Genomic DNA, 11,867 nt, shown 5'->3' with positions numbered 1-11,867 from the left:
TGCAGCTACCAGAGCAGGGGAATCATTGATACCGTCTCCCACCATACCTACGATCCTGCCGGTCCTCTGCGAAGCATAAGCCCAGAAGCCTTAGAATTGTTAAGTTTCATTACAGCAGAATCGGCAAGTTAAGCATACGTACAAAAATGCCGGTCCTCTGCAGTGCAGTAACTTAAAATGGAAGATTCATTAATCCGAGCATACTAAGTTCAAATTGTAGTGAGCTTGGAGAAACATGACTGAAACAAAATGATTCTAAACATGACTGAAACAAAATGATTCTCAACGTGTACTCTCCCCGCCCCCCCTCTCTCTCACACAGTACACACACACACACCACCCTCATCGAATAGGAGAGGGACATCCACGGCATTCTTTTCCCACATTTTAGCGGGGAGATGCTCTTGTCCTTGCAAAAACTGGAAAACTCTTGCTGCCATTGCCACTTTTTATCAAGGAGCACCGTTATCGAGAAGCCGTCCTTCATCGCTTAATCACTCCCTGATTTTACTTGAACTACTTTTTGATCGTGTTATTAACTTATTTGTACTACTTTGGATGTGTTTGATCCCGTCCATTTCAAAGTGGTCATGATCCATAAAGTACAGTGCTGAGTCCCAAGCTCCCGAGTCCGAACCGAGTATTTGCTTTCCTGGATATGAGAATAAAATGTACAAGGCTGAAACCAATAACTATCTCACCGTGATGACGCCTCCACTATCTCACCGTGATGTCATTCCAATTTCCGACTCCCTGTATGATGTATGTGCCATTGAGCAATTGATGTCAGTGCCGACACTTGCGTTCCGGGCCTTCGGGCTGCTGTGGACTGCCTGTATTTCCTACCCTAGGAGCTGAAGTGGAGTGATATGATCATACTTGTCAGTGTTCACAAAAAACCGAGGTTTAGTATCAGCTGAATGGCAAATTTTAAAAAATAACTTCCAAATTTCAAAATAACAATTCACAAAAACCTACAAATTTTAAGGGATTTTAGTCATAATTTTGCTAAAAACCTTTAAAATTTAGGAAAAAACTTACATAAATTTGAGGTTGAAGGTTTTTTGAATAGTTGGGAAAAATGTCTTCTGTGAACACTGTACTTGATACGAATGGGGGGTCCTCTGAGAGAGCTCGGGGAGCATTAAAGTACCCATGGCTCGGGGAGCATTAAAGTACCCATGGCTCGGGGAGCATTAAAATCTCACTTTTAGCATTAAATACTTACTCAGCGATTTCATTCACACGTGTGGTTACTAGCTTAAATTTTATAGTGTTGGACCCTAGTGAGATAGTAGCGGAGTCAGAGTCTTAGAAGAAACGATGAAAAAGTTGGAACATCCTTATAATCCTTATATTATAAGGAGTTCGCTTCTCTTCTCTTCTCTATATCTCTATATTATCTTAACACTAGTTCTGTAATTGGACACTAAATTGTCCTGAGGACACTTTAGTGTCCTGTTTCTCACCAAAACTTTGAATTTTTTTGGAGAACCTAGAAACAACATTTCTACACCTTGTTTCAACCATAGGTCGGTTAAAGTCAAAAAATAAAGGGGATTTTTCATGATGTCAAAACACAAGCTATATTAGAAATTTGACAAAAAACTCTAACTTGAAATTTTCATTGAAATTTGAATGTTTTGTCAAAAATCCCATAAAATGCCTGTAACTTCTTGAATAAATCATGTTTTTCATGTTTGTAAAAGTCAATTGGTAGAACTTGGGGTTTCAAAACAACACAATCTCCTTTAGGTCCTAGTTCCTAAGCTACTTGTGAACTATAACAAAAATCTCATAATTACCAAGATGCTGAAAAAGAAGAAAATTTTGGCCTTCCAAAAGTACTTCCATAAAACTAGGGTTATGTTAGTGCAAATTGGTAATCGGAAATGATTATATAGTTCAAAACCAAGTTAATACATATTTTTTGGGGTCCCAAGCTCAAGTAAATCTTGCTACTTGAGCGCCATCTTAGTTTTTCAATCGTGCTACATTTTTTAAAATTTCTAAATTCTCTCTCAACAACCATGAAACAAAGGTTTTAGGTGCCCAAATTATGTTTGTACAATGTACCTTACCGGAATTATTCTATACAGACAAAATGTTGCAAGTTTACTAATAAGGAATGTAATGCGTATGACTCAAGAATCTAAATCCAGAATTTTTGTTGTGTGCAGTTTTGACATTTTGAAATAATTAATATTTGTAGCTTACTAAGGGGCTTTTACATATAACTTTAAGATCTCAATGGATAGAGTAAGCATTGTATCACCGTAAAAAACTTGCAAACACATTAAAACCATGTATTGGTTTGGATACAAATGGATGCTAAAAAGTGGTGTATCAAACACACACAACTCCCTACTATTTTAGACACTCTCAATTGAATTTTATTTCATGTGAAACTTGGCAAAATCTTTGACACAAATATGAAATAATTACTTGGAATTTTTCACGCGCCTTAGTGATTTTTTTCTCTAAGCTTATAAGGCGGTTTTCTCAAACCTGAGTTGCAGTCTCATGCAAGTCCTATTTATGGGTGTAATTCCTTATCGTACCAGCATCCAAATTGCAAGGTTACATTTTTTAAAGACACACTAGGTCACATATTCAAACTCCTCAAGAGGGATTTTGAATTTGTCTTTCCTAGCGCAAGTAGCATTTTATTTGCATCGTCCGAAAAAGGACACTTAAGTGTCCTTTTTTGGTACCAAACTAGTATTAAGGAAGAGTTTCATAAAGCTACCACATGGCAAGAATTTGCAGGTTCGAAAAGGCGACGAAGAGGTTTGGGTAGGGTTTGAATTTGGAGTCTCAAAAAACATGCGAAGCACAGGTTGCCCACTAGTGTTAATCAAGGTCAGGAGATGTGGCTAGTGCATCGCACGCTAGATGTGTTACGAAATCCCACGACAACAAGAGGGCGTGTGTGGAAGACCGTGCCATGATACGAAACTCTTAGGCATGGTTGGCTTGCATTCGAGATCGTGGTTGCAAACACGGCTCAAGAGAATGTGGATGGTCCTTATAAGGGAGAGAGCACTGAGGTGAGTATCTAGTGCTAAGTGTCACCCCTTGGAATAAAGGGTATGGGTAGCCATAGTATATAAGAGGGGCCACAGACACTTGCTAAGGCACCCGATTGGATGAGAAAGGGGGGCTGGTAGACATGTATGAGAGGGCCGCCCGAACTACAGTGAAAGGGTGTCCTCTACATGTGAAAGGGTGTCCTCTACATGTGAATGGAGGGGGTCAAAGGTGGCACCCCTTGGTAGCCATAAGACACAACGTGGGGGCTCTGTGAGAGGCACACAGAGGTTGACGAAGAGGGAGGCCAAGATGGGACCCCATGGGCGTGGAGGTCACCAATGAAGGAGATGGCCATCGTGTCACCTCATAGGCGATGGCACCTTAGTCATTCACATCTACCTAGGAGCGTTTCATAACGAATGAAACGTGTTTCATTCATGTCCGCTTGGGGACTATACGATTTAAGCATTTTTTACCCTAATTTTTTAGTTTTAACTTGTAAACATATTTTAATATGTAAATGATGCATGTTTAATATTGTTTTGCAGGAAAGGCAACATATTTTTTACATATTATAAACTTATATATGAATTTTGGAGCGTATACACTCCCCCTTTTGTATAAAACGTTTTTGAAACATTTGGGATTTGAAAGAAACATTTTTGAAACGCGTTTCATGAAACATCTTGCCAACTATGCATGGAGCCTTGACGAGCTGGTCGGGTGCCTTGTGCGTGGAGGTGGTCATGGAGTTGGCTGCCAGTGTGCCATACGCCACAAAGAGGCCGCCTTGCCATAGAAGGCGGTTGGTCATATGTTATGGGCAGGCCTTATAAGGCCGCTGTGTCATGGAGTTGGCCGAGTCACAAAGGCCGATGGTGTGTCATCATGGAGAGGCCACGTGGCTCATTGAATGGAGCCTAGGCCATGTCTTGGAGACGACTGGCATACACATGGGCAAGGTACCGTAATGGTGGGTCTTGACTGCACCGCTAAGTGGGATGGTCATGGGGAGAGCATGCACACACCTAGGAGGCCACATGGGTGGTGGACTAGTCGTGTGGGCTATTCGATATTGAAAGGTTATCACGATGGATTGTGAGACCAAAGCTCTAACATGAGTAGACCTAATAGTGGTGGCGCTCGTAGAAGTCGATGGAGTGCCTTTCTATGGAGATGGAGTTGGTCTAGCACTATGGTTGACCAAGCGAGCACGATGGATTGTGCATGGCTTGAAGTGTAGACACGACATGAGGCCGACAATGGATAGTCGAGTTGATAGGACACTAGGCCGGTTGGTGTGAGTCAACCGTGCTCCACTATACATGGGATTGATCATTGGCACCTTGCCATCTTCATAGAGTGGCTGCTTAGATGATATCACCACGATGAGCCGTTATGGGGAGTTGGACGGTGGAGCTTATAAGGTGACCACTTGACAGTGGATGTCGAGTTGTGGGTAGTCTAGATCTGGTTGAAAGTTAGATGCCTAGGAGTTAGAGGCTTTCGGACAAGCACAATGGACTGTGCTTGGACAAGCAACGATGGTGTGAGGGCACGCAGTGTCTTGGGCTTTCGTATGAAAGTCCTAGAGGCAAGTGACTGACGGAGTAGTCCTTGCAGACCATGATCGAGGAGAGGTTAGCTTGCCTACACCCTTGGAGATAGGTAAAGGATGTTCTTGTGGATCACCATAGACTGGGTGACCACAAGGTTCGCGAGGGAACTCGTGAGCACCAAGCGGACACTGTGAGCGCGTGAGATGCATTCTATGATGATAGCTTGCGCATGGCTTCTCATGCGCTAGGCATTCTCATGGAGTAGGAGTTTGAGTGTGCTCAAGAAAAAGAGTGGCACCCAAAAACGACTCATGAGTACACAATAGTGTACACATCAAAGATCAAGTTGCGGGTTTTCATCGACGGACAATGAAGAATCATAAAGGTATAAACACTCGATGATAATTTGTATAACAAACATCTTAATAAAGAAGATGTATTGTCTACTTGGTGTACATCTCTAGTCTCTATGACGAATTGTCTTTAGTTATCATATATAATAAACATTACTATGGTTTGGATAACAACAATGTGTGGTGGTACTTCTAAATGCAATAAAAGAAATGTACTCTGTCGTGAACAAGTCACTTGTAAGTTGTAAACTATGATGTGATTATTGTTTCATGATGTGACAGTTGAGTGGGAGTATTTGTTGAATTTAACTCAATGAACTAATCATGGTACGATCATGGAATGGGAGAGTACGCGAAGTTTCACGGAAAGATTCTGGCTTGTTACACTATATCCCCTGCTTAATGCTCGTGGGATGCGAGAGTAGCACGTGGGACGCAACTCCGTGAAATTTCTGGCTTGTTACATTATATCCCCTGCTTAATGCTACACTTCCAAGCACCTCGTGGGACGCAAGCACCTCGTGGGACGCAACTCGGCATTGTACTTCCAGAACTTGTCGCCTTCTCTAGAGTCTAGACGTGGCATTAAGGTATTTTTAACCTTCATTGGCCTTTTACGGTACATTCCCCCGCCGCCCTCACAATAACCTGCTGCTTGTTGGCTGTTTTCGGTGGCCGTAGGACCTGCTCAAACGTGCGAGTTTGGTCGTGCGCCACAGGGGCATCCTTGGCAAGGAAAGGCCAAAAATCTTTCCAAAGTAGGTGTTCCGCTACCAATTTTTCATCCTGTTCGTATTTTTCGGGCTGAACTAGTGATTTAGACATAGAAAAACAAGTACCCAACTCGAATAATTTCGATTCTTCATGAACTTTTTTCAGCTCGAAATTTTATTGTGTTGCTAGATTGTCGAGGAACGCTTTTTTATTGTGGTGAGTAGCTTTTGCTCGAATCCGAACTTCCCAACATAAGCTTTGGTGAGACCCGGCTCTTAGAATTCGCACTTTCTGCAGCATCCCGCGTTCCCATGAGGGCCCAATAGTGTCCTTTTCTGATGCTTACCTTAGACCAGATTCGTAGAAGACTGGGAGGATGATGGGTCCGGTTGACGAAGACTGATGAAGGTGAAACTCACCTGACCTGGTAGCTAGGGTCTCCCCGGCCTAGGAGTGCTACATGCAAATTTGCAACGTAGCAATGTAGGCACCCAGGAAAGCCATCCATGGCTTCCCTTCTCGTTGAAGAGAAGCGCACAAAGTAGTATCTGCCCTGAGCCTTTGGGTCAATGATGCCTAGATCCCCTCGACGGAGAAGTAATAGACTGGCATGGGCTTTGTGATTAGTAACTACCTTCTCCCCGGTCCGACCGAAGGGAATTCTGGATCAACCTTCGGGTTCTGCCACCTCATGGCAAGGAGAACCAGGTTAACCCTCCTACCAAAGAGGTTGAGCTGTGATGAAGTGAAATAATTTCTTTCTTTTTTGCGAGGAGGTTTATTTCTTCAATCGCACCTCTTCTAGGATGAGAGGAGGGAGGGGCTAAGTTCGGAACTCAAGCCTGCACTGTAGAGCACGGATGCTCTAGACTAAAATAGTCTCTTTAGTATTCTCACAAGAAAAGGTGCGACCTACTTCTTCCGGAAGACATCTATTACTCCCATATGGCAGACAAGTTACTCAGTTATGTGATTTGGGTGCCCTACAGGAATATTCCTACAGGAGACCCTTGACCGACGGTTTGTCACATGCATCGGCCTTAGATGCACGAATAAGTTCCATGGCCCATGACTAGTAAGGCCACGTCCGCCAACAGGGAGGAAGACCATTGTAATTTGTCAGCGCGGCCTCATTTTTAGGGATAGAGACCTGGTCGTTTAGTGATCTTTGAGGACTAGGGTTTGCATAGGATAGATTAGGCGAATGCCGGTGGCAGGTTAACGAATTACAATGGTCTTCCTCCCTGTTGGCGCGGCCTCATTTTTAGGGATAGAGACCTGGTCGTTTAGTGATCTTTGAAGACTAGGGTTTGCATAGGCGAATGCCTGTGGCAGGGTCCAGACGCAAAAGGACTCCTAAGGAATGAGAAAACCTGGAACTAAAGCTCCAACCAGCTCTCTTCCAGAGCTTCCGGTGCTCTAGCCCTTGATCTGTGTGTCTGCCTTCTGGCCACCAGCTGGGCATACAATCCTGTATTCCTTGGGGAGCCTGGAATGTTGGCCCCACTCAGTCCTATGGTCCTTCGGACCTTCACTCTTTGCCTCAAAGCTTTTCGCAGACCAGAATCAGTACACAACATTGCTGTGTGGCAGACAAGACCTCATTGCCACCATCAATTCATCCATCAGTAGTGAGTGGCTAACTTTAATTGATGAGTCTCCCGCCATTCTGGATGGCGATCTGCTCTTCACGCGACATGAATGTGGGGTCCTGCCTCCAGCCTGCAAGGGCTATCTGGCCCTTCGAAGTTCAGACCTCCAAGTGAGGTTTTACTTTGGCAACTCCATAGCCCGCTTATCAAGCTTGGTGCTCTCCATGTACGTAACCACGTGATTTGTCTAGGTGAGGGATTCCTACGCATATAAGAAAACAACATTACCTAAACATCTGCAGAGAATAAACAGTAATTACCATCACCTGTAGGTCCTTAATCTTGTCAGCTTTTGTGCTTGGTTGTGCTTCAGCTACAATGATCTCTATTCCGACTTCCCTTGCTACAGCCTTTGCTGTGCCCCAGTTGTCTCCAGTAACCATGATGCTTTGTACACCCAAAGACCGCAGTATAGAGATTACACCAGCTGCCTCTGGTTTCACTGGATCTGATACAGCAATAATTCCAACCACTTCATTCTCAATGGAAACCATTACAGCTGTTCGTGCCAAATCCTCCATTTGTTGAAGTTGCTGATTTACTTCTGCTGAGATTGCTACATTAAGACCTTCCATTAATCTTCGGTTGCCTATCAGCACCTCCTTCTCTTCTACCTTTGCATGCACACCTTGACCAGTGATAGCCTCAAAATTCTGGATACCCTGACTCCAAGTCAGATCTGGAGCTTGTTCTTGTAAGTTATTGGCATACTGAACTATTGCCCTGGCCAATGGATGCACACTGTTCACCTGCCAATTGGAGTGCACCATAGAATCACAAACTACTAAATATTTCCTGATTTCAAAAGGTAAGCAAGCTAATGTACCTCCACAGCAGCAACCAAACTGTAAAAACTTGGAAGAGATAAGCCTTTGAATAACTTCGTATCAACCACAACAGGTCTCCCATCGGTTAGTGTGCCAGTTTTGTCAAACATAATACACTGAACCTACACTTTGCAAAACATTTGTCACTGTCAGAAGCAAAACATTTGTCACTGTCAGAAGCAAAGATACCAGAAGTCTATGTGAGGAATGTGTTAAACATTCACGGTATCAAAGCACCTTATGTGTGCTCTCCAGTGCTTGGCCACCCTTGATTAGGATTCCTTGCGAGGCTCCTTTTCCTGTTGCCACCATGACAGCAGTTGGTGTAGCTAAACCTAGGGCACATGGGCAAGCAATTACCAAGACCGAAATGCCAAACTGCAAAGCAAGCTCAAATTCATCCATAGACGCGGGTATCCATGATTTTGGGTATGAACCAGAAATCCCTGCGGTGAACCATGCCAACCATGTGATCAAGGCTGCCAATACCACCTGCAAAAAAGCCCAAAATGGGAAAGACTTTATCTCACTCGGTTTATTTTAAAAACAACTATCTCACAAAGGTCCTAAAAAATCATAACAATGCCAAATCTCCTGGATGGAGGAGTCAGGTCCAACAAGCACGAAATAGGGAAAAAAACTCAAACGAGCAAGGTCAATTTGATCATTGATATAGGTGTAAATCTAGCAACAAGAGATTGAAGTACAAGCTCCATTCTTCAGAACAAAGTGCAGACTAGACTGGAACAGCTTTGGAATGTTGATTCAAGAGACGAATGGGCATAAGAACTCACAAATGGCACAAAATACTGCGAGATTCGATCTGCATATTTCTGCACTGGTGCCTTGGACATCTGAGCGGCCTTCACAAGGCGAACTATCTGAGAGAGGGCAGTCTCGGAGCCGACATGCGTAGCTTCAACATGCAAAACTCCACTCTCGTTCAAGGTACCACCGATTATTTTGTCACCCAGGTGTTTAGGCACGGGGCAGGCTTCACCTGTTATCATGCTCTCATTCACATGGCTTTGTCCCCAAACCACCACTCCATCTGTGGGAACCTTTTTACCAGGAACGATCTTGACAACATCTTTTCTCTGTATGAGCTGAGTGCTAATCTCTCTCTCAGAGAGAACCTCTCCGTTTTCACCTTGGGTAAGCAGTGTGGCAGATTCTGGCTGGAGTCCGATGAGCTTAGCGATGGCCTCAGAGGTTTTCCCCTTTGCTAGAACTTCCAGGTACTTTCCCAGCAGGATAAAGGAGATGAGCATGGCACTGGTCTCGAAGAAATCAGTCTCTTTGAAGCTTTCCGAAGTTGCGGCCCTTAAGGCCGTGTAAGCAGAGTAGAAATAGGCCGCATTGGTGCCCAGGGCTATGAGAACATCCATGTTGGTGGAGCCATGCCTGAATGCATTGTAAGCCCCCACATAAAACCTTCTGCCCGACGCAAACTGCACAGGAGTGGACAAAATCCATCGTATTAGCATTCCCACAGTTAGCATATTCACTATTTTTGTCTCCAGGTTGTCTTTCACAACAGGGATATACATGAAGACCATGGAGAGAAGGAAAATAGGCACGGTGAAGACACAGCTCCATAAGAACTGGCGCTTGTAATCCTTCATTTCTTTGCTTCTGTCCGGCCCTCTGAGGTCGGTATGCAGGATTGCTTTGAAACCTACTTGTCCGATGGTTTCTATGAAGCACCTGGGGCCTGTCTCGTCAGGGTCATAAGACACGATCACCTTCTGGTCATGCAGATCGGTTTCTACGGTTTTGACTCCTGGCAGTTCTTGGAGAGAGGACTGGACAAGGTCCATGTCCTGCTGTGAGTAGAGTGTGCCTTCCAATCTCAAGTGTATCCTGTTGCTTTCATGGCCTGCACTTATCAGTTCTGCTTCAAAGCCAGTGTCGTCCACTGCCTTGATGATCTGCTTGTAATTGACCAGCCTGGGGTCGTATTGCACTTCTGCCTCCTCCGTGGCTAAGGCTACCACTGCTTTCTTCACGCCATGGATCTGTTCGAGTGTAGACTCCACGCTTGTTGAGCAGGCTGTGCACGTCATGCCCATTATGCGCATGCGGCACGTCGTGCTTGAGCATTGCGTCGCTTGCTCCTGAACTATTGTGGCCTCAAAGCCAGCGTCTTGGATTGCTGTCTGAATTGTGTGCTCCTGCAAGCCATTGGAGAAGTTAACTGCTTCTTCTCTTTTTTTGGACAAAAATGTTAAGATTGTCAACCAACTGCAAATCCTACAGCTGAGGAGCGTTACAAGAATCGATTACAGAAAACTGTAGAGGCAGGCAGACAGACAGGCCGGGGGGGGGGGGGGGGGGGGGGGAGAGAGAGGAGGGGGGCGGGGGGGCGTGGTGGTCGTTACGTCGACGAAAGCAGGGCGGTACACGACTTGTGCGATGTCGTTGAGGACAGCAACGCTTGCATCTTGAATGCCATGGAGGCGTTTCACCGCTTTCTCAATGGAGCTTGCACAGGCAGAGCACTCCATGCCCCTCACTTTGAACCTCACCTTGCGGATGACGGCCATGGCGGCCTCCTCAATAGGATGCACCTCTTCTGTAGCACCAGCAGTGTTGAGAGCCTGATCGATGGATTTTTCACTGGCTGAAGATGAATGTCTAGTGGAGGAAGTGTAGAGGCGGGGCATGGGAGGGTAACGTGGCAGAGGCACCAGAACCACCTCGGCTGCGGCGTCCTCTGAATGGCCAGACAAACGGCTCTCCAAAGCCTCCACATCCACTATCCGGCAACTGCTCTCCATTGACAAACATAAAACACCTGCGCAGAGAATATGGAAATGTTTCCGCTGCTCACATAAGAATGCCGGAACTGTCGAAACGGAGCTATTTCCGTGAGCAGAACGAGCCTACTCCGTTCGAAGAAAAGGCAGCGTTACGACATCGAAAAGTTTCCGAAGCATCAAGGAGCTGAATGAGAAGCTGAGTGCTCACTGCTCACTGTTCACTGTGGAGCGGGCCGCCGCCGCTGGCTGTGGCTTTTGGCAAGATGAGTGAAGAGAACAACCTCGTTAGCGCATTAAAGTAGTGTAGATTTGTCATATTTAATTACCATTGGCTCAAACTGCCACGTAATGCTCGGGTCCGCCTTCCATTCAAAAACAGTTTTTTTAATAAAAAGTGCAACTTTTTTATTACTGATTAAAGAAATTATTGTTTATTAAAGAAAAAGTTCCCAAATTTGAAGGCTTTTGTCAAAATTTGCAGTTTTTGAGACTTTCAACCTTAATTTTTGGGTAAACTGCAAATTACAAAATTCCAATTCGTGGTTTTTTTCTCACATGCATTTTTAAAAATTGCCTTTAATTTTGAAAATTGGAGGTCTAAACCTGCAAAAGTTTAATTGCAATAGTACTTTCTTTTATGAAATGCACTTTCAAAAACAAACCGTACTCATGGCACCAAATAATTATCGTGCACACACCAACAGCCTATCTCCATCAACAAAGCCTGTGTGTTGTCTGTGTGTCGCACATGCACATATTTGCATATGCATGAACGTAAAGATATAGAGAGAGAGAGAGAACCAGAGCGCTTCTTGAAAAAAACGTTTTTTTCAGCCCTTAAAATTAAAGGCAATGCTTAGGCGTAATCGAGATTTAGATATAAAAATCACTAAAAATTATACAAATGTCGGGATTTATAACTAAAATGTTCAAATTTCATCCCTTAAAATCAAAGGCAAAGTGAGAT

The 11,867-nt window shown here is 44.4% G+C and overlaps 1 protein-coding gene across 4 annotated transcripts in view; it reads right to left on the bottom strand.

The window, feature by feature from the left end:
* LOC147606276 (putative copper-transporting ATPase HMA5) overlaps positions 1-11,192 on the bottom strand; it is an 11,859-nt gene extending 667 nt beyond the window's left edge. The window contains exons 1-7 of one of the 4 annotated variants that reach the window (XM_086792982.1): positions 10,520-11,190; positions 8,933-10,312; positions 8,576-8,630; positions 8,376-8,437; positions 8,138-8,260; positions 7,578-8,060; positions 1-66 (exon numbers count right to left, since the gene is read on the bottom strand). The exon at positions 1-66 is cut by the window's left edge and continues 667 nt beyond it. In XM_086792982.1, coding sequence (XP_086649108.1) covers positions 1-66; positions 7,578-8,060; positions 8,138-8,260; positions 8,376-8,437; positions 8,576-8,630; positions 8,933-10,312; positions 10,520-10,918 — 2,568 coding nt within the window. In that variant the 5' untranslated portion in view covers positions 10,919-11,190. Of the gene's footprint in view, positions 879-7,577; positions 8,061-8,137; positions 8,261-8,375; positions 8,631-8,932; positions 10,313-10,519 lie in introns of all 4 variants that reach the window. The other 3 variants (XM_086792984.1, XM_086792981.1, XM_086792983.1) reach the window with 3 other exon arrangements.
* Positions 11,193-11,867: the final 675 nt, after the last annotated feature.

Source organism: Cibotium barometz, chromosome 58, assembly GCF_041138505.1.
Source record: "Cibotium barometz isolate CiBa-2024 chromosome 58, ASM4113850v1, whole genome shotgun sequence".
Lineage (NCBI taxonomy): Eukaryota > Viridiplantae > Streptophyta > Polypodiopsida > Cyatheales > Cibotiaceae > Cibotium > Cibotium barometz.
This window is presented reverse-complemented; position numbering and strand designations above follow the sequence as displayed.